The 21,091-nt window shown below is 53.7% G+C and overlaps 1 protein-coding gene across 4 annotated transcripts in view; it reads right to left on the bottom strand.

The window, feature by feature from the left end:
- Positions 1–298: 298 nt before the first annotated feature.
- NFATC1 (nuclear factor of activated T cells 1) overlaps positions 299–21,091 on the bottom strand; it is a 102,368-nt gene continuing 81,575 nt past the window's right edge. For all 4 annotated transcript variants that reach the window (XM_059893743.1, XM_059893745.1, XM_059893746.1 and 1 more), the window contains exon 10: positions 299–2,120. In XM_059893743.1, coding sequence (XP_059749726.1) covers positions 2,071–2,120 — 50 coding nt within the window. In that variant the 3' untranslated portion in view covers positions 299–2,070. The remainder of the gene's footprint in view (positions 2,121–21,091) is intronic.

Genomic DNA, 21,091 nt, shown 5'->3' with positions numbered 1-21,091 from the left:
GGGCAGGGAGGGTCCTGCAAGGAGCAGAAGGAGACGGCAAAGCCAGGCGGCCACTTGCGCGTCCTGTACGGCGATGGCAGGTCTCCTGTGAGCGTGGGAGGCCTCGCCAGCCTCCGCCATCTCTGGGCAGAGAGGTTGACGGCCTCCCCGACGTGTAAGGAGGAAAGAGACGCCCCTCACACTGCTCAGCGGGAAGCCCCTCTTACAGACACAGAAGTACACGGACCTACAGCGGAGAACGCGCTTAAGAACAGAGAAGGATTTTCCACGCGCAGAATGAATCACTCTCAAACTAAGATTGTCCAGCAAAAAAATACTGCTTTATTGGATCGATTTTCTAACTACAAAGAGAGCTAACACAGTCTCAAACACTTCCTTTCCATAGGACAGTCTCCCGAGAAATGTCTCATGCAACTCCTAGGAGGCTAAATGCAGGGCAGGGCTTCAGGCGGGAAGGCAGGGTCGTATGTACACGAAGCCATATATCTTCAGCTCTTCACAGTAATGTGCAAATGTTACAAATATGGCTTTCAGATTTTCGGTTCTGTGACTTAAAAAAAAAGTAAGACATGATCGTACAGAAGAATATTTTTAAAATAATTCTTTCTGTGGGAGAGCGCTTTCCCCACCAAAACGCCGAGTCTGGTGACAGGACCTGTCACCTCCCCCGAGGGCGCGATTCGGCTGAGTTCCAGGAGGGGGGCGTGAGTTCCTAAGGCACAGTTATCAGGTTAAACATGTTTTCGTTAAACCATGCTTTTTGGTTACATGAAATGACAGGTCACTGCTAGCAATAACGCGTAATAAGCTGTTAAGGGTACAAAATGCAGTAGTAAAGCTCACACTAACCTATCTGGTAACAGTAACTAGTCTGGAAACACACTACAGTCACCACATATTAAACGCTGTTTTTGGTTATCGTTTCCTTAGATGAAGCAGAGTTATAAGGCTTCTGTGAAATAATAATCTTACAGCTGAACAAATATATTACACTCCTTCTGTAACGTTATTTATAGTTTCTTTCCAATTTTGCCGTTTGGTAACAGACGGTATTGTGGACGCACCTCTCCCGGCTTCTAAAGTGCTTGGTTAACTGCAGGAGATGACAACACACAGACCTCCTGGGGGTTGGGTGACGCCCCCTCGGAAATGGCTGGGAAGCTGGGTTTGGAGCCTCAGGTGAATTTTCCAGAATGGATACTGGTTATTGCTGACATGGACGCCCTTGCTGGGCGAAGAGTGAGTATCACCACCTCCGTTATGTTCATACATAAATATATGGCTATATATGTACACACATGCAAATGCAAGATCTATCCCGAGACAGATAGATTTCTTTTTTTGTCCAGTAACCTACCTTGTGCTATTCAACTTACCTGTGCTATGTTCGAAGCCAGATTAAAAACAAAATCCTAACATGCTATAATGAACAGCCCTAAGGCTTGAGTAACACAGGGGAGGGAAGGCAGTCATGAAAGAGCTGAGATGACACCTTGGAAGAGTTCTGAAATGCACCAAGTAAGGCAACAGAATTGTATATTACAGCCCAGGAAGAGGTGAAGAAAGTAGGAAACGTGTTAGGTTTTCCTCACCATGCCCGGCTCGCCGGTATTCTCTTAATTTATACATAGGATAAAGCCTCATGACGAAATGTCTTTACAGCTTTTGCTCCTACAAATACTCTCCTGGTAGCCAGTTCAATGCTCAATTCCATGATGCCCTGCTGCTGCGGTCTGCTTAAATAAGGCACTTCCAGTATGAAATGCAGGGGTGCCTGAAGGGTACGCGTGGGGTCAGGCTGCCACGTCGGGGTGCGGTCACGGGGGAGCATCACACGGTCTGTCTTCTGTGCTCCCCCTACCCACCCACCTTCGCTTCCTTCTTGAGATGACTTTCCTTCAGAAGATGGAGTGGTCCTTCCTTCCTTCCTTGAGCTACTTCTTTGTACGAATGATCTAAGCCTTCACTAAGGTGGAAGTTCCGAGTGGTACCAGGTGTGAGTTCAGTCTGTTGACTCAGTTGTCACCGTCGAATCAACACCACGCAGCTTCTCAGAGTCCAAATTGCCGACTACGAGTGGATGTTGGTACTGGAGAGGTCGTTTCGTATTATCTCATTTACTGCAAGAGAACAAAAATAGAGAGCATTAGAGAGACAGGACTCTGCACACGAGCTTACATACATCACCAGAAATTCCATCAGTCAGTATGTTCAGCCTGTGAAAAGGTGTCCCCAGAGGATGAGGTGCCCTGAGCCGGCAGGACACAGCTGCCCGGGACCCGGCGCTGTGATTCCAGAGCTGCCGCTCAGGCCCAGAGACCAGTCAGGCCTCGGCCTCGGGTGCTGACGACTGACCCAGGCGCCGGTGCGCAGCCTGTGCTCCCACAGGTTTGCAAAACCAAAAGATAAACTCCGCAGTGGAAGCACCCCGGTGAAGTCCACGCCCCACGGGCCCCTCTCCGTGGCCTCGTGGTCAGGCAGGCCAGGGCAGCTCGGGGAGGAGGGCTGGTCGCCCGGGCCCGGGCCTCCCTTTGTTCGGGGCTCTTCCTTCACGTCTGTCCCGTTGTTCGTGTCCACGATCGGCCTGTGATTTTTGGCAGCCGGAGGGGAAGTGAGAGGAGCTGGCAAAGGCCACGGGAGTGGCCTGCACAACATCTGCCCCCCATCACGGCACCAGATGGGGAAATGCGGCCCAGAGGCTGTCACCACCGCTCGCAGGGCTCAGAGGTGGGGACGTGCTTGCGTCACGGAACCGCCTGGGCTCCCTCTGCTGCCAGATAAACCGTGTGTTTCTGCAGGGGCCCCCGCCCAGCCGAGGGCGGCTTCCTGGAGCAATCAGTGGAGTGCGTTTCCCGAGCCCACTCCCTTCCCTAAACTGCCTTTCAACACCCCCCCCCAACTATTTTTAAGAATAACAATAATAAGGCCCAGCGGGGGAACCAGGAATTGTGTCACGGGAACTGATAACAGAACGCGCTGGCCCTGGTTCACAGTCAGGAGCCCGCCCTGCAGACCCCAGACCCGGGCTCCTCCCGCGGGGCCGCCAGCACGCGGGCAGGGGGGCGCCGGGCAGCGGCCTGCAGGGGACACGCCTGCACCGACACGGCCGCCCGACGTGCACCACACGCCCTCTGCGGCCGGCCCCGGCCTCGCACGGTAAACACCGGAGAGACTGTGCTCACCCGCCCAGGAGGCTCCCCGTCCACCAAGGAGGCCAGGACGGGGCCCGGGGCGCGGGGCGGCGGGACTCGGGCCACCAGGACAGAGCTCCTCTCCGTTTCCTCCACATCACGGGTCCAGCCTCTGCGTCCCTAAGAGGCACAGGCCCCGTCCACACCTCGCAGAACGCCGCCATGAAAGAGCATTCGGACAAAGAACACTCACACGTCCCAGTCCCTTGGGGGATTGGCCTGGGTCGGGACAGTCCGCACCTGCACGCAGGGTGTCTCTGTCTCAGGCCAAGTGTGTGGAACGTACTAGAAAGATACAGGGCGTGTGTGCGGGGAATCCACACACGAGGTGTGATGGCACGGGCACCACAGAGCCCTTCGCCTTGTATTCATTCACTCAGCAATCGACGGTTTACAAGGTGCTTTCGCGGCCACCATCTCATTTGTCCTAAAGCAGCCTAGGCCGTGGGCCCAGTGGGGCTTCCTAACCTGTTCTGAGAAAAGCGAAAGGTTTGGGGCCACACATGGGCCAGAGTCCCTCCCACCGGGTGGCAGGTGCTGCTGGGAGGGGGAAGGGAGGCGGCGGGGCCACCTCCACCCAGGAAGAGAAATTAGCAGTCAAAACCTCAAAGCAGGGACTTCACGGTGGGAACAGCGGTAAACAAGGTCCCACATGAAGAGCAGGGGTGAAAGTTCAATCATACCACACAGAACTGGGGCTTGTCCTCCCACTCAGGTTTTAGGACAATGAAGTCCCAGAGCAGAAACCTGATTCTAGTGAGACCAGCAAGGGGTGGTAGAAAAATGTCTAATGTTGGGGATTGAGAGGGAAACCTGAGAAGTAATAATGAAGGGGATTGGGAAGGAGGCCTGAGGGGTAATAATGACAGGAATTGGGAGGAAGGCCTGAGGGGTAATAATGACAGGAATTGGGAGAGAGTCCTGAGGGGTAATAATGAAGGGGATTGGGAGGGAGGCCTGAGGGGTAATAATGACAGGAATTGGGAGGAAGGCCTGAGGGGTAATAATGAAGGGGATTGGGAAGGAGGCCTGAGGGGTAATAATGACAGGGATTGGGAGAGAGTCCTGAGGGGTAATAATGAAGGGGATTGGGAGGGAGGCCTGAGGGGTAATAATGAAGAGGGTGGGAGGGAGGCCTGAGGGGTAATAATGAAGGGGATTGGGAAGGAGGCCTGAGGGGTAATAATGACAGGGATTGGGAGAGAGTCCTGAGGGGTAATAATGAAGGGGATTGGGAGGGAGGCCTGAGGGGTAATAATGACAGGAATTGGGAGGAAGGCCTGAGGGGTAATAATGAAGGGGATTGGGAAGGAGGCCTGAGGGGTAATAATGACAGGGATTGGGACAGAGTCCTGAGGGGTAATAATGACAGGGATTGGGAGGGAGGCCTGAGGGGTAATAATGAAGGGGATTGGGAGGAAGGCCTGAGGGGTAATAATGACAGGGATTGGGAGGGAGGCCTGAGGGGTAATAATGAAGGGGATTGGGAGGAAGGCCTGAGGGGTAATAATGACAGGCATTGGGAGAGAGTCCTGAGGGGTAATAATGAAGGGGATTGGGAGGGAGGCCTGAGGGGTAATTATGAAGGGGACTGGGAGAGAGTCCTGAGGGGTAATAATGACAGGAATTGGGAGGAAGGCCTGAGGGGTAATAATGAAGGGGATTGGGAAGGAGGCCTGAGGGGTAATAATGACAGGGATTGGGAGAGAGTCCTGAGGGGTAATAATGACAGGGATTGGGAGGGAGGCCTGAGGGGTAATAATGAAGGGGATTGGGAGGAAGGCCTGAGGGGTAATAATGACAGGGATTGGGAGGGAGGCCTGAGGGGTAATAATGACAGGGATTGGGAGAGAGTCCTGAGGGGTAATAATGACAGGCATTGGGAGAGAGTCCTGAGGGGTAATAATGAAGGGGATTGGGAGGGAGGCCTGAGGGGTAATTATGAAGGGGATTGGGAGAGAGTCCTGAGGGGTAATAATGACAGGAATTGGGAGGAAGGCCTGAGGGGTAATAATGAAGGGGATTGGGAAGGAGGCCTGAGGGGTAATAATGACAGGGATTGGGAGAGAGTCCTGAGGGGTAATAATGAAGGGGATTGGGAGGGAGGCCTGAGGGGTAATAATGAAGAGGGTGGGAGGGAGGCCTGAGGGGTAATAATGAAGGGGATTGGGAAGGAGGCCTGAGGGGTAATAATGACAGGGATTGGGAGAGAGTCCTGAGGGGTAATAATGAAGGGGATTGGGAGGGAGGCCTGAGGGGTAATAATGAAGGGGATTGGGAGGAAGGCCTGAGGGGTAATAATGAAGGGGATTGGGAAGGAGGCCTGAGGGGTAATAATGACAGGGATTGGGACAGAGTCCTGAGGGGTAATAATGACAGGGATTGGGAGGGAGGCCTGAGGGGTAATAATGAAGGGGATTGGGAGGAAGGCCTGAGGGGTAATAATGACAGGGATTGGGAGGGAGGCCTGAGGGGTAATAATGAAGGGGATTGGGAGGAAGGCCTGAGGGGTAATAATGACAGGCATTGGGAGAGAGTCCTGAGGGGTAATAATGAAGGGGATTGGGAGGGAGGCCTGAGGGGTAATTATGAAGGGGACTGGGAGAGAGTCCTGAGGGGTAATAATGACAGGAATTGGGAGGAAGGCCTGAGGGGTAATAATGAAGGGGATTGGGAAGGAGGCCTGAGGGGTAATAATGACAGGGATTGGGAGAGAGTCCTGAGGGGTAATAATGACAGGGATTGGGAGGGAGGCCTGAGGGGTAATAATGAAGGGGATTGGGAGGAAGGCCTGAGGGGTAATAATGACAGGGATTGGGAGGGAGGCCTGAGGGGTAATAATGACAGGGATTGGGAGAGAGTCCTGAGGGGTAATAATGACAGGCATTGGGAGAGAGTCCTGAGGGGTAATAATGAAGGGGATTGGGAGGGAGGCCTGAGGGGTAATTATGAAGGGGATTGGGAGAGAGTCCTGAGGGGTAATAATGACAGGAATTGGGAGGGAGGCCTGAGGGGTAATAATGAAGAGGGTGGGAGGGAGGCCTGAGGGGTAATAATGAAGGGGATTGGGAGCGTGTCCTGAGGGTAAATTATGATGGGGGTAGAGAGGGAGTCCTGAAAGTAATAATGATGGGGATTGGGAGTGCTCAGGGGTAATAAGGCAGTAGCAGAGTAGCTGAGCCTCTTTTAGTTACTCAGGGTTATGCAGACCACAGGAAAATTAACATCTGTTTGACAAGATAAAAGGGGAAGGAGCCTCAGAAGTGGGCTTCCCCCTACTACCCACTGGGGCACCTGAACCTCGGAGGGGGCGCCCGGGGTGGTAGGAGGCGGCGCAATCACTCGGTGTGTCCTGGACAGTCTGGGCCCAGACGAAGGCCGTGGCATGGCTACTCTCTGAGTGAGGCCTGGCCCTGTCGGGAGCCCTCAGGAGAGCGGCACGGGCCGCACCAGGGGAGCCGAAGCTCCTGCCCATCACGGGGGGCCAGTGGTGTCTGACGAGCCTCCCTGAGGACAGCCTGTCAGCTGGACCCACTGCGGTCCACACCTGGCAAGGTCAGGCTGGAGTCACAGCGTTTCGTCCCTTTTAGGAACAGACTCAAGAACCACCCCACACGCACAAACACCCTCCAGCATCTTCCCTGAGCACCGCGGGGCCTGAGCCGGGCCGCTGCCCAACGTGAAGCTGGACGGCCAGGAACCCCACGGCAGATGATGCTTCACACAAGCGTCCACACGGCTGAGGGTGGACGCCCAGACCTCACTCTCTTCCACAGACACAATCTGGGCAGGAACCCTGTAGGGAAGCCATGACGGTCCCATTTCACAGATGGATAAAAAAAGACCACATCAGGGAAGGGCTGCTGAGGTGGAGGGGCCTTTGACGGCGGGCGAGGGAGCGCAGCACAGGGTCCTGGGGCCCCGCCGCCTCCCAGCCACATCCTATCTTCCCTCCGTGAGGTCATGGGTCCGAGCCCGTATCAGTCCCGGGCGCGGGGCTCTGTGTGGGTTATTTTGGGGGTGGCTTTCTCTCTTTGATATGGTTGTGCCGATGACACCTACGATTTCCCACAATGTCTTCTCTCTACTGATAATTTCCACCTTCTTATTCAGCTTTTCCACCGACACAGAGGTTTGTTCTCTTTACAGAAGTATTTTGAACTGCAGGTAACATGTGACCCTCGCGGATCGTCAGGAACCTGAAAGCGGAACCTTTGCTCTGCTTCACGTCAGATGTCCTTGCAACAGGATGCGGTGAGCTGTAATACCACAATTTAATAAGAAGGGTTTTTTCCCTTATATTTAATTTTTCTCTAAAATGCTCCTAAGGTGGAAACTCTTGTTTTTTTTCTAAAACTCATGTGGCAGTTTGAATTGTTGTTTTAATCTGGGGTATGTACACAGGGTGTATGTGTATATCTGATACACACACACAAATCCACCTCTATATATAAAGCTGGAATTGAGAGAAAAGGAAGTTAGCATTTTTTAAAATACCAAAACTAACATGTACAAAGTACAGACATAGCTTTTCACCTGTACTTGCATGACATTTGTAAATATCCTTCCTGACACTATAGAAAGATGTCTCTGCTATTCATAAATGAGCATGTAAATTAACTAATACGGTGAAATGTCCTTTTTAAAGTAAAATATTTGTCCTTTCATATCTGAGTTTCTTCTTTTGACCCCCACTTTGAGAACAGTTGACGTCAGAGCTTCGTGTTGTAGTGAAACATCCATGGTTCATCTCTTAGGTTTCACGCATGGGTTTTGTGTGACTATCTTGAGAACCGTGCAAACCTAAAAGGAGCTGTGAGTCCAAACAGTTTTTATGTATTTCTCCCTCTCAACGCCTAACCTTTAAGCAAAGTGCTCCCACGTTTCTGAATGCTTGGTTTCTGAATGCAACTAAGGATCTCAAGACAAATGTTAAGGAACGAACAAACCATGTATTTACCCAACACCTACGCAGACTTCAGGGTTACTTTCTAAGCCCTCTGCATGTACATCTGCGACAACCCCTCGAGAAAGTCAAGGCAGGCAGTGTGACCATGGAGGCTTGGCCAGTGGGAACGGGGCCACTGCCCTTGAGCGACGGGGGAGCAGCTGAGACCAGGACTTGGGGCCGGCCTCCTCCCCACCTGCACACGCCGCGGGTCTGGGAGCTTCCGGGCTGCTCCCTCCCGGCTCCACGGGCAGATCCACAGGGCCGGCGTGAACTGCTCTTTCTCAGCGCTTACTGCGAAAGTCGGAAAGGCGGACGGGCACAGGGCCTCGATGATCCCGACAGCCCAGCCCTCGGGACCCGTGCCTGCCCGTCCCCTCCTCCCGGCTCTGCCCCCGACCCCCGGGTCCCTTCTGTCCCTGGTCCTCACGTCCTCCGCTGCGAGGCCACTCAGGACACAGACGCGCGGGGCGGCGAGGGCACAGTCGCTGCTTTCCTTTTCTGTGCACGTTTCTCTTTCAACGAAACAAAATACCAACACGCCCACCAACCACCACACACACAGTGTTCTGTTCGAGCTAAAAAGACCTTTTCTTTCAGTCATTTTTCCTGTATAGCTTTTACGTGCTTCAGAAACTTTTTTTGGAAAAGGAGGACACGTTGCAGGTGACCGAGGACGATCTCCCCCGCCCTGGAGGAGCCACACGCCAGCAGCTCGGCCCCGGCTCTAAAGCTGACAGCAGGTGAGCTGGTCGGTACCAGCCTGCTGGCACAGGTACCGGCGCCAGGAGGGGGCACGCTGGCCGCTGTCTCAGGAACGTCACCGCAACCCCGCAGCAGCGCCTGCTTGTCACATGAGCAGCCTGGGGAGGCTCTGGCGGACCTGGCGAGCTTCTCACTCTTCTATTCCCACTCTTCTACCCGACTTGACTTGTTTCTAAGGTTTGACATCCAATCAGCAGCTGCCCGCCCGCCGTCAAAGCGCTGCCCGGGCTTGTGGGGACCTCTCACCCTCCCAGCCCCGAGGCGGCTCCTCACAGCCAGGGTCACGGCCTTATCAGTCCCAAGACTTTATCACCAACCGTCCCGCTTCCCCTGCTCTAAGGGAAGAAGCGATACATATGCTTCTGTGTTTGACTCTAAATAATCAGGACTTTGAACACAGTGATAATAATATCACTTTGCTCTGCGAGAGGAAAGAATGACTACGATGGAAAACCCAGGGTCCTGACACCCAGCAGGTCCCTGACACCCCAGGAAATATAGGACAGCACGTGGTCAGAGTCAAAATATAAAGCAATCCCTACGGAGTGACAGAAGCCACAGGAGGGCTTCAAGGTGCAGCGGTTTTTAAAGACGGCCTGGCCCGGTTTCCCTGGGCAGCGCCTGGGCCCCGGCTCCTCCGATGCCGGTGGGCAACCTCGAAGCCAAGCATCCTTTACTTTTTCACCTTCTCTCAGACCTAAGTTCTTGCCATGTCCACGCTGTATCATTCAAACCATCACTCAGAGACGTGTGAGCAGCCTGTGACCTTCCTTTAGAAAACCTGATACAAGGCCTTCGCCCTGAACACGCTGTGGGGAAAGTGCTGGACAAAGGCCACCCGGGCCCTGTCCTCATCTGCCTCCGAAGCCCCCGTGAGACTGTCCTGCCCCTGGGGGGCCTGGAGCTGTTCTCTGTGGAAACAGGAGGCTTGACTGAGGCCCCTTTCTGCCCCAGGAATCAGGGAACTCCTCAGTCATGTCAGTGGGAGAAACAGAATCCTCCTGGCTTAGAGCTCTGTGTGCTGCGGAAGGCATGGCCCCCGCATCTGCCCAGCTCTGGGCGGCAGCTACTACGCTGATTCTTATTTTGGATGGGACCAGAGAGGGCAGGAGACGCACCAGTGCTCACACAGCGGGGACGGCAGGGGCCTCCCTGGGGGGCAGCCCGGGTCTGTCTCCATGTGGCAGGATGGCTGCTGAGAAGGCCCCAGCAGCGGGCTCGCCGTCCTGCCTCGGTAAAGGGAAGAGAAGTGCTCCAGCACCTTCTGGTGAGCTTTGTTTACCGACTGTCGGAAAAAGAGAAGACGACGGGGCGTGTGAGTGGCGGCCGCCCTGGTCTGAAGTTAATGCAAAGTCTGGGTTCAGCCAGAAGACACAAAGCGGGATGAGGGACAGGGCCACCTCAACTCTTTTAGTTTCCTTATTTCTGACAACGTGTGTGTGGATCCCTTTATTATCAGAACCAGTATCTGCGTAGGTTTTTCAGGTTAATGAGAACATCAGCCGTGTCCCTTCGTTGGTCACAGAGAACCGGCAGTGTCGCTAGTCTCTCATCGGACGCAGCTGTGAGTGACGACCGGGAAAAACAACGGGAAAGCCGCCTGTGCCTGACCCCAGGCTGGGAGCGGGCGGTGGGCTCTGTCCCCTTCCCTTGTCGGGACCCCAGCGGAGACGTGGCCCTGCCTGCCCGGCTTGGGGAAGGAGGGGCCAGGAGAAGCAGGTGCTAGACTGTTCCAGCGGGCCTTCACACAGACATCATCCTAGTTTCTCAGGCCTGGGCTTGGGATTAGAGAATAAGAAATCTAGTTCAGCAGTGTTAACCTAGCCACACTGTTTAATCCTCGCTTTAAAAAAAAGCTGAATTAACTCCGGTAAGGACCATACTTTACAAATAATACCTTTGTGTGAATTCAAAAAAAACCATATTTGTTGATACAGCTTATCACATTAGCCAAACTCCATGATTACATACTTAACTACATACAACACAGTTTAAAGCATCTTTCTCTTTTTCAATAGTTATGTTAGTTCCAATAAGGAAATGAATTGTACTATGAATTTTTAAAAACTAACAGTATTTATCTACTGCTACTTAGTAAACTAGCCAGCCCAGCAGGAATACTGTCATTTTTTCCATCTCTGGCTTTACAACGTTCTGCGATGCTGCATTTTTATGGAGAGAACTATTTCTTTAAAGCATCAATGTCCTTTAAACAAGAGCAATACAGGGAACAAAGAAGGTCTTGGCGATTCCACTGCGGGCCCCGTAGAGCTCTGTCCCCATCTCCATTCCAACACACCACCACATGCTGCATGAGGTACCACGATTCTTTCCATCAAAGCTCACCATCAAATTAAACGCTGCACATAAATAAACGCATGGCACAAAAGCAACTGTTACTTGCCCACTCCATTTTCCTCCGAGGGACAGAAAAATGCGTATTCTTCCAGAGGACAAGTCATCAAAAACATTTTTATTTTTAAGGGAAAGCCAAAATAGCTTTTTGAAGAGCAAAACAAAACAGGAAGGACATTCTTTCCCCTTCCTATAACTAAAAGATAATTTAAAAAAGTATTTGCTAACTTTCCCAGAAAATATACCTTTGGCTAAAGTTAGTAGTGTAACCTAAGAGGATGATAATTTAGGTAGACAGAAGTAAAGCTGTCTCAGGCCAAATCTCTTCTTAAAGAACTAACTTCTAGGAAGTCTCCAGGTCCCATTTGCTGTGCTAAGCCTGCAAATCTAACGATTCTTGGATAAGGAAGCCCGTTGATGGTGGCTGAGAATCCTAATGGATGTAATGATTGTCACTGCTGTGACTTTGTCACCGCTGGGACACATGTGCCCCCAGGTGATGGACACACACCGTCCCCGTTTGCACTGGACACGTGCATTTACACTCAGTTCTCACTTAGGGCAGCAAAGTGGACGTGAGCTAAGCCGAGATTCAACAGGATTAAAGCCGCAATTCAGAGATCAGGGCACAGCCAGGGAAGCATGTGCTCCGGTGCCACTGGCGGGGGGAGGGGGGGGGGCGTCAGCTCAGGTGCAGGAAACATGAGGCGGTGGTTCCCGTGTGGGTGTTTAGTTTCTTGAGACGGGGCGGCCTCCTGGCAAGTCCGCCTCCCCACAGGTGGGCCCGGGTCAGTTGTCTCCCAGGTCCGGTGGCCTCTGTGTCCACGGCGTGGCCGCATCTGCTCCACCAGCAGCCCCTGCCCACCCCCCTCGGGAGGCGCCGCCTCCATGAGACTCTGGGCTGAAAACGGTGATTTTGCCACGAGCGCATCACAACTGCTGTAATTCTGAAAATGCAGAGTTGCAACATCACTAAAATCCTTTTCTGCTTTTTTTTTTTTTTTTTCCAGAGATGCTCTGTGAAGCAGTGGAAAATAAAACAGTTTCTCAAGTTTCATTAAAAAGTAAGTTCTCGTGTTACCTCGGGTGTCCTGGACCTATTTCAGCCTTCACTTATTTTTATCTTTTTAATCATAATAAGCCACCGCCACGGGGCCTGCTATTTTTGGAAGGAGAGAATGGGACAGCGGAGGGACGATGACAACAAGTCACGGTTTTAATAAAATATGACCCTCCCAGCTGGATGCGGGCTTGGCTCGGATGGACACCATTGTTATGTGGAGCTGCCAGCCATTAAAACAGAATAATTGTCCTACCTCCGTGGCTGCTCCCTTATTTAGCCTGAATACGCCAAATAATGCAAACGCCCTGCGTGGAAACTCCAGGGCCGGTGGGGAGGGGGCGGCCACCTGACGGGGAGGGTCCCCTGGCTCGTCCCCGGGCCTCCCACTGGTGTGTGCCAGTGAATGCTTTCCATGTGACCGGGGCCATTATTTTATCTGTGCCAAACTCACTCTGCTTTACTCGCTGGGGTCATTAAATCACCAACAAGCATTTTTCCAGGGCCTGCTATATGCCGCTAGAAAACACACTGCCCCAGTGATGAAATTCCTATTCCAACAATTAACAGAGTTGGATAAATAAAAAATTTAAAAGCCCTCTTTAATTAGAAAATAAAATAGAATAAACGGACGCGAACAAGGAGCCACTGTGGGTTGGCAGGTTTGCCCCCTGTCACCCGGCTATGGGAACACAGGTCCTGCTCTGGCGGCGGGCACATGACGTTAGGGCACCCTAAGGCCCAAGACACACACCGTGTGGCTGGTCTTACTTTGTGGGGCGTCAGAAGGGACAGTGAGGTCAAACACGCCCACTCCGAGGCTGGGGCACTTGGGCCCACCTGGGACCCGACCCCCAACCTGGCGCCAGTTTTGGTCAGAAGATGCTGCTCGTGAAGGAAGCACAGGAAGACCCTGGGTTTGCAGGAAGAGAAACCACACCTCAAAGATAAATGTGACCTTGAACTAAACCCTCACCTCACCCGAGCATCTTCAGTAGTTCTGTTAGGTGTGACTGTGTAAAAAAATGGCCGTTTAAAAGGACGCCTGTAGGACTTCCCTGGTGGCGCAGTGGTTAGGAATCTGCCTGCCAATGCAGCGGACACGGGTTCGAGCCCTGGTCTGGGAAGATCCCACATGCCGCGGAGCAACTAAGCCCGTGCAACACAACTACTGAGCCTGTACGCCACAACTACTGAGCCCGCGTGCCACAACTACTGAAGCCCTCACGCCTAGAGCCCGTGCTCTGCAACAAGAGAAGCCACCGCAATGAGAAGCCCGTGCACTGCAACGAAAAGTAGCCCCCGCTCGCCACAACTAGAGAAAGCCCGTGTGCAGCAACGAAGACCCAATGCAGCCAAAACAAATGAAAAAAAAAAAAAAAAGGATGCCTGTGTCTGAGGGACACAGGGTGAAAGATGTGAGTCCGGGACTGAGTTTTAAACATCTGGGCACGAGGTGGCAGATGCAGTGACAGTGCCATACTCCCCCCCCGCCCCTGGCCTTGAATTGGGGTGAGGGGCTGGGGGACCCTTTATGCTATCTATTCTGCCCCAGTGGACATTTGGAATTTTCATAATTCAGCAACAGCACCACGATCAGAGAGAAGCTGGGCATGGGCTGGCCCAGCACCCACGGTCCCGCGGCGACGGGGGACCCGAGGGCCCAGCGCTCAGCCCGGCCATCCCCCCCCCCCACCCGCCCCCCCGCCAGGCCCCGCTGCCCAGGCCGGGTCCTCGTGCCGCCTGAGCTGGGAGGATGCGAACGCTTAGGCCCACCCAGACCCACTGAACGTTCTAACTAGATCCTCAGCGACTGGATTCGAGCCCACAAGAGTCTGGGGGGCCCTGGGCTAGTTGGGGGATGGACAGGGGGCAGAAAGGAACCCTTCGGCAGCACAGAAGAAATTTCCCTTAAAGAGAATTCTCCAGAGCTGCTGCCCTAAAGGCCACGCCCACACCCCTGCGGACAGGGAAGCACACTTTTCTCACCTTCAGAATATTCTAAACTATCGTTCCAATCGTTGAGAAGAGATGCTGCACCACAGGCCCTGTGCAGCCCAGGGAGGGCGCAGCCGCGCTCGGCCACTGCGAGCAGCGCGGCTCCTCCGGGGCGTTGAGAAAGGAATGAAAGTAACACGCAGAGATTTTCACTTTTATCGGTATAGTTTGCAAGCGACACTGCTTTTAAAGTAGTATTTTAAATTATTATCGGTGCAACTCCCCGTTTCCTAGACTGCATTCCTGCGAGACCACCTCCACGTAGGGTGCGCAGGCCGCGGGGGGAGGGGAGAGGGCCGCGATCCGACGACCGCGCCGCACTGTTTCCTGCGGGGTCGCGCGAGCGCACCGCCCTCCGCCGTCCTCCCCGCGTGCGCGGGGCCTCAGGCCCTCCAGGGCCGCGCGTCCGGCACGGCTCCGGCTCTGCGAGCGCTGGGACCGCAAGGCCTCGGCTGTGGGGAGCAGACGCCGCTCTGGCCCCCGTCCCCCGTCCCTGCCCAGGGCAGCGCTCGCCCTCCGGGGCTGCAGAGGACAGTCCGGGCGTGGGTGCCGTCCGGGCCCGGCATCGTCGGGGCGGCACCGGAAGGACAACTAAGAACTTCGGGACCCGGTGGCTCGGGGCGAGGCCGGCAGCGGGGGCGCGGCGTGGACACCGCGGCTGTTCACAGGGCGGCGCCTCCAGTTCAACTTCAGCAAAAGGTCCAAGCCGTGGCCTCGGGAGCCCCGCGCCGTCGGGGGGTGCGGGTGCACGCTCCCGGCTCCCACGCCGTCCCCGCGGACTCAGGCACGGCCGCCACGCGGCAGCAGGGCCCCGGCCTTCTCCTGGGCTCCACCGTCCGGCCCGAATCTTGCCGAGCCCCGCGCGGGGTCCTGAACACAGTGGCCGCCCCGTCCGCCCGCTCGCACGGGTTGCCTGCGCACCAAGCACCGCTGCCGGCCAAGCGCCCAGCGCCCCGCGCCCCGCGCCCCGCGCCCCACCCGCGGCCGGCGCGAGTGGGCCCAGGATGGACGTCACGGAGGGCGCGCAGGGCCCGTGCCTGCAGCCCACCTGCCCCCCCGGGCAGCGCCCTCCTCGGCCGCGCCCCTGCCCCAGGCCCCAGCCCGTGCCGACCGCTCCCCCATACCAGACGCCAGCCCACTCCCGCCGCCGCCTCCGTGCGGCCAGTCTGCCCCTCCCCATGGCCCCGGGCCGCCTTGAGGGTTACACTGTACCTCTGAGTGCTGACAAAAGCAACCGACAGCAGAACCTGTTTGCTCACTCCTTAAAGATCTGAACAGAAAAACCACAGACGGCGTGAAGAAAAAGTGTGCAATACCAAGCTGGCAAGGGACTCAAAACTCCTAATTTGGAAAACAGGTCGATAGAGAGGGAGGCAAGGAATCAGAAAATTTGGGCAAATGAGACAGGTCCCATCATCTTCAGGACATACTGACTTTGGAGTAGGAGAAAGGGAAAAACCAAGACTGCATTTTTGTATTGATTATCCAATTATTAATCTTTATAGAAGCTATTCCAACACTGCACATAATGAGTAATTCATCAAAGTATATTAGGTGCCATGGAAGTTGCCTTCAGTATAAAGGGCCATTAAGTTTCTTGTAATTGCACATTACTGGAGCTTTCGTTAGCTCTAAATCAAATCAACAGGACCGGCATGCACGCACTCTAATCGACTTTATGTAATGACGCCGTGCCCCTGGTGGTTACCAAAATGAGCAGCCCTGCAGAGTTACCCTGCCCCAAGTCCACTTCTCAGCCTGAGGAATGGCACAGCCGTTTCTAACAATACTTGCAAGAACAAGCAGGAGAGTCACCTGTGTCTCCCTCCTGAACCTGGAAAGGACGCACAGGCCTGTGGACCGGGGACCACCGGGGGGTGCGGGGCACCAGGGGCACATCCCCATGGGAAGGGTCTTACAGGCTGGCTTCTGGAGGAAGTTCTATCAATCGACCGCTCCCGAACTCGACAGATGTGGAACCCAGGGCTGGAAATGTGTCCTTCAGAGGCCTCACGCCTGATGACACTGCATTTCCCACGTGAAACAGAGATGCCAGTTGAGGTAGAGAAGACAGCCTCTGAGGCTTAGCTCCCATCTCTACTCCTCTGAAAAGTCCTTCCTGAAATGATCTCTAAGTCCCTCAAACCTAAAAGCAAGAGCGCTGGAATCACTGGCCTCCGTAATTTACTTGGCAGCTAATCGGGTACTGTCTGGGGCCCTGCTTTGTCATCTTGAATTGTTGTTTATATTTTAAATACTGTTTAGCTGTTTAAGCTGCTCTCCCCGACCCCACTCTAACTTCCCAGGGGTCAGGAGTCTGATCCAATCACGCGTCTCGACAGCCCTGCGATGCCAGAGCAGATCAAGCAATCTGCAAATACTGGCTGGGTTCTGTTGTCTTTGAAGGTTGAATTAATCCCTTCCAGGAGCCTCACCAAGGCTGAGTCTGGGCAAGGTCTGCCCCGCAGGCCTCAGAGCACTTGTTGCCCAGCTGGGAAGCTACAACCACAGTACCCTGCACATCATCTTCCTTTCCCTGGGGCGGAGCTGTATGTTTGGAAATTTAGCGTTAATTCCTTCTCTGTTTATCTAAATTTGATTTCTGAAGAAGCCTTGAAATATGTCCTTAAAAAAAAAAAGAAAGAAAGAAAACAGTACGTAGAGAACAAACTATGTAGAACATTAGTTCACAGTAAATGTTAACTCAGACTGAAGATCAGTGAGGCCTTATGGTGGCACCTTGAGGGGTCATCTCTACGCCTGAGCTGCGCTGGACTTTCACGTGGGATTCAGAGTGAGCTTAAGGATAAATCAGGGGCCCATTTCCGTCACAGGGCATGAAGAGATCCGAGATGAAGTGACAGGAGTCTCAGGGCAGGAGCTGGGGCTCCGAGCTCCGCACCTTCCCTGCTGGCCACTGTCCCCTGCTCCATGAGCTGTCGGACAAGCTTCCTATGCAAGGGCACAGGCAAGACGTTTTATCAAAACACGCTGCGTATTTAGCAAGCCCTGGTCCAGCGGAGATCACTGATGCAAGCAAAGTGATGAAAACTGCTTAAAAAATCCCAAAAGTGTCTGTAAAAATCCCCATGGTGAGCAGGACATGTTTCTAAATCCAGGGGGTCCTCTAACCAGCCAGTGACAGTGAAGGGCTCCGTGAAGGAATGCCATCCTGCATTTTTAAGTCTCCTCCTCATCTTCCTACCACTTAGTAAGTGCTGGACGGCGCCTGCGGAGCGAGGCTCGCGCCCCATGGCCCAGCTCCTGCCCGCTGTGTCGCCGTGTCCCGGCGGGGCAGGTAGGAGCCAGGGGGTCTGGGTGACCCCAACGCCGGCTCTGAAGACTTAGCGACGGCGGCGATCGGACAGCTCCAGCCGACTGTGGTGGCCGGTGGATGTCGGCCTGTTTATGAGTCAGAGGTCGTGAGCCGACCTGGCCTTGAAAGCAGAGAGAAACAGGACGCCGTGCAGAAGAGGGCACGGCAGGTGAGGGCAGGGGTGCGATGCTGGGGCGAGGCTGCCTGCGAGCCCAGGTCAAAGCCCCTCCGCAGGGAGCCCACCCAGCTCGCCACATTCATCCACCGCGGAGTTTCCATCCGCATGTCTCCCTGCAGCTCTGTGATCCCGCAGCATCACGGCAGGAAACTGCTCGCAGGATGGAAAGCTGGCGTGTGATCCAGTGGAAACCACCGTTTCCAGCGAGGGGAGGACGCGGTCACGAGAACATCGCAGGTTACAGCTGGGGGCGGCGGCTGCTCTGCGTTTCGCGGCCTGGACGGTGCACGAGCTCTGAAGCACGACGACCTGTGCTCCCAGCGCTGCTTCTGTCCAGCACAAGGCCGAGTTAACAGACAGACTCTGACAACAGGATTTGAGCTCTTTTCTCAAACTAAAACGCATTAAAACCGCCTGCACAGCACCCCACCTCCAACGCGGACCAGCCGCCCGGCCGCGGCTTTTCCAGGGCGGTTGCAAGCACCCCTGCTGACGCCAGAGCAGACACCCAGGTGACGCCCTGCGTGGCCACCTCGCTCCAGCCACGTCCACCGCCTCTTCTCCTCCGACCGTCTGCCAAGAGGAAATCACTCCACTGCACTGGGAGCCTGCGAATCCCAGAAAACAACCTTAAATCCACAAAAATAACTGAACTTCGCTTCTCCTGAGCCGCCCGGTTCCATTCTGATTTTTATTACAATGTCAACAAGAGTTTAATTTGTTTTAAAGTTTAGGTTCTTAAATCTGAGTGATATAGGGTAGTTTACAGCTTGCTGGCAACAGCTACTGTGGAAAAAGAAGGAAAGTGCATATAAAGGCGATTCTCAGTTTGACGCCGTGAAAGCAAGGAGCCGTGCCAACAGCAGCAGACGGCAGGCCTTCCCCTCCGGACAGCGGCCCCGACACGTGGCCACGGTCCGTGTCCCTCCCTGACCAATCTCGCCCAGGGACAGTAATTAAGAGGAAATGCCCTAAAGTCTCATTTCTCTCCCTAAACACTCGAGGATGCCAGCTGTCTTACCTGGGCTCCTCCCTAAAAACCGATTCCAGAGAAAACCCTTGAGGGGGAAGGAGGGTGATCCCCCCGCCCCTCACCGGGTGACTTTCTCATTCCCTAGACTTTGGTCCCCGAGCTGAGGAGACGCCGCGCGTGTCTGCACAGGACGCTCCGACCTCAAATGCAGTCAGAGGCGAGACGTCAGCTCCTGAGGCCTCTGCTGGGGCCCAGCTCCCATCTCTGCTGAAACTGTCTGCAGAGACTCGAGACTAGCCGGCCAGCCAACCCCCCTTATGGAGAAAGGACGGGGCAGGCCTTAAAACGGGGCTGTCCCCGGAGCCCCTACCCTCGGCAGGGCAGCAGAGGGAGCCGTCGGGCCAGCGGACCCCGCGTCTGCTGCCGACGCGCCCCGGCGGCATCTCCCCCTCTTCCCTCCCGCCAGGGCTCTGACGAGCCTGGGGGAATCACAGACGTTTCTAGCTGTCGCCCGGGGCTCTTCCAGGCACCCTTCCTGTGTATCTGAAATAACAGCAGCTGTGGGGCCTGATACGGCCGGCCGAGCTGGGGCAGCCTTCACCTTGCGGGGAGGGAGGGCAGGCGGGGCCGATAAAGCCCCCCAGGCCCCGGCTGAGGGCCGCCTCCAGCACTGTCTACCCCTGCTTCGGAACAAAAGAAAACTGGCCACCGGGTTCTGGGAGCGATAAGCATCCGCGTCCTTGGGGAAGGGGGGGTGGGCCTGGCCCGCCAGCTTGGCTTATTGTCCCAGGACCAGGCCGTGATTAGTCGGGTCCCCCGGGCCTGATAAGGGCGGATGTTTTAAAAGGGGGAATAGACTTTCTTTGTTCTTTACTGTGTGGAAGAGTCCACATTATAATCTGGAAGGAAGGAAGAACGCTGTGTCAGAATTCAAACTGAAAAAGGTAAAGGGACTCAAGATTTTGTGTGCCCAGCCTACGTGAAGAACCCACGTCACCCGTGGTTGGCAAACGTCTGGGGTTGGTCCTGCATGCGGCCCACGTTTTGATAAAGAGAATCCTTAATTTAACTAAACAGTTAAGTAACGGAGAAGCACACGCATTTTTATTCCCTGAGAGAAGCTCTGCCATCAGCATTATGTTCGTGTCATATAAAAACAGAATTAGAATTTTCTCCCAACACTCCTGAAAGAGGGCTGCACGTGTTCCACATACAGAGGGAAACATGCACGACACACACAAGCCTTCGCTTCAAAAGCACTTTTCTCCTTCTGTGTTTTAACAAAACTGTACTTAATGAACCTGCATAAGAGATCAGACCTAGAAACATCCCCAAGCCAGGCTGCTTGCTGCTTCTGGAGAGTTGCCTTTCTGGACATCTTCACACAAATGGAACCATAATACATGGTCTTTTGTGTCTGGCTTTTTGACTCAGTGTAATGTCTTCAAGGTTCATCCATGTCCTAGCATGACTCAGTACTTCATTCCTCCTTCTGGCTGAATAATACTCCATTGTATGGATATATCACACTTTTTCTATTCCCTAGTTGCTGGACGTTTAGGTTGTTTCAAATGTTTGGATATTATACATAATGCTGCTAAGAACGTCTGGGCGCAAGTCTCTGTGTGCACATACGTATGTGTTCATTTCTCTAGGGTAGACGCCTAAGCACAGACTTGTTGGGTCTTAGGGCAAACGTATGTTCAACTTTTAAGACACTGCCAAAGTGGCTGCACTGTTTTGTATCCCCACCAGTAATGTGTGAGGGTTCCAATTTCTCCACATCCTCTCCAAAATTCGCTATTGTCTCTGTTATTTTTTACAGCCACTCTAATAGGTATGAAATGGTATCTCATTGGCATTCCCTATGACTAATGATGTTGAGTATATTTTCATGTATTTATTAGCCATTCATATACCTTCTTTGGAGAAATGTCTATTTAAATCTTTTACCCAGTTTTTGACTAGGCTTTTTGTCTTATTACTGAGATATGTGTTCTTTGCATTTTCTAAATGTAAGCTCTTTATCATACATTCATCTCATATGTTGCTTGTCTTTTTTTGGGCATGCTGCATGGCTTGTGGGATCTTAGTTCCCTGACCAGGGGTAGAACCCAGGCCCGGGCAGTGAAAGCGCTGAATCCTAACTACTGGACTGCCAGAGACTTCCCTTGTCTTTCTTTTTCTTAATGGTATCTCTTGAAGCACAAAAATTTTGAATTTTGATGAGGTCTAATTTATCAATTTTTAAATGTTATGGACTGTGTTCTTGGTGTCATATCTAAAAAAATCTTCGCCTAATCCAAG

The sequence above is a fragment of the Balaenoptera ricei genome, chromosome 14, assembly GCF_028023285.1.
Source record: "Balaenoptera ricei isolate mBalRic1 chromosome 14, mBalRic1.hap2, whole genome shotgun sequence".
NCBI lineage: Eukaryota > Metazoa > Chordata > Mammalia > Artiodactyla > Balaenopteridae > Balaenoptera > Balaenoptera ricei.
This window is presented reverse-complemented; position numbering and strand designations above follow the sequence as displayed.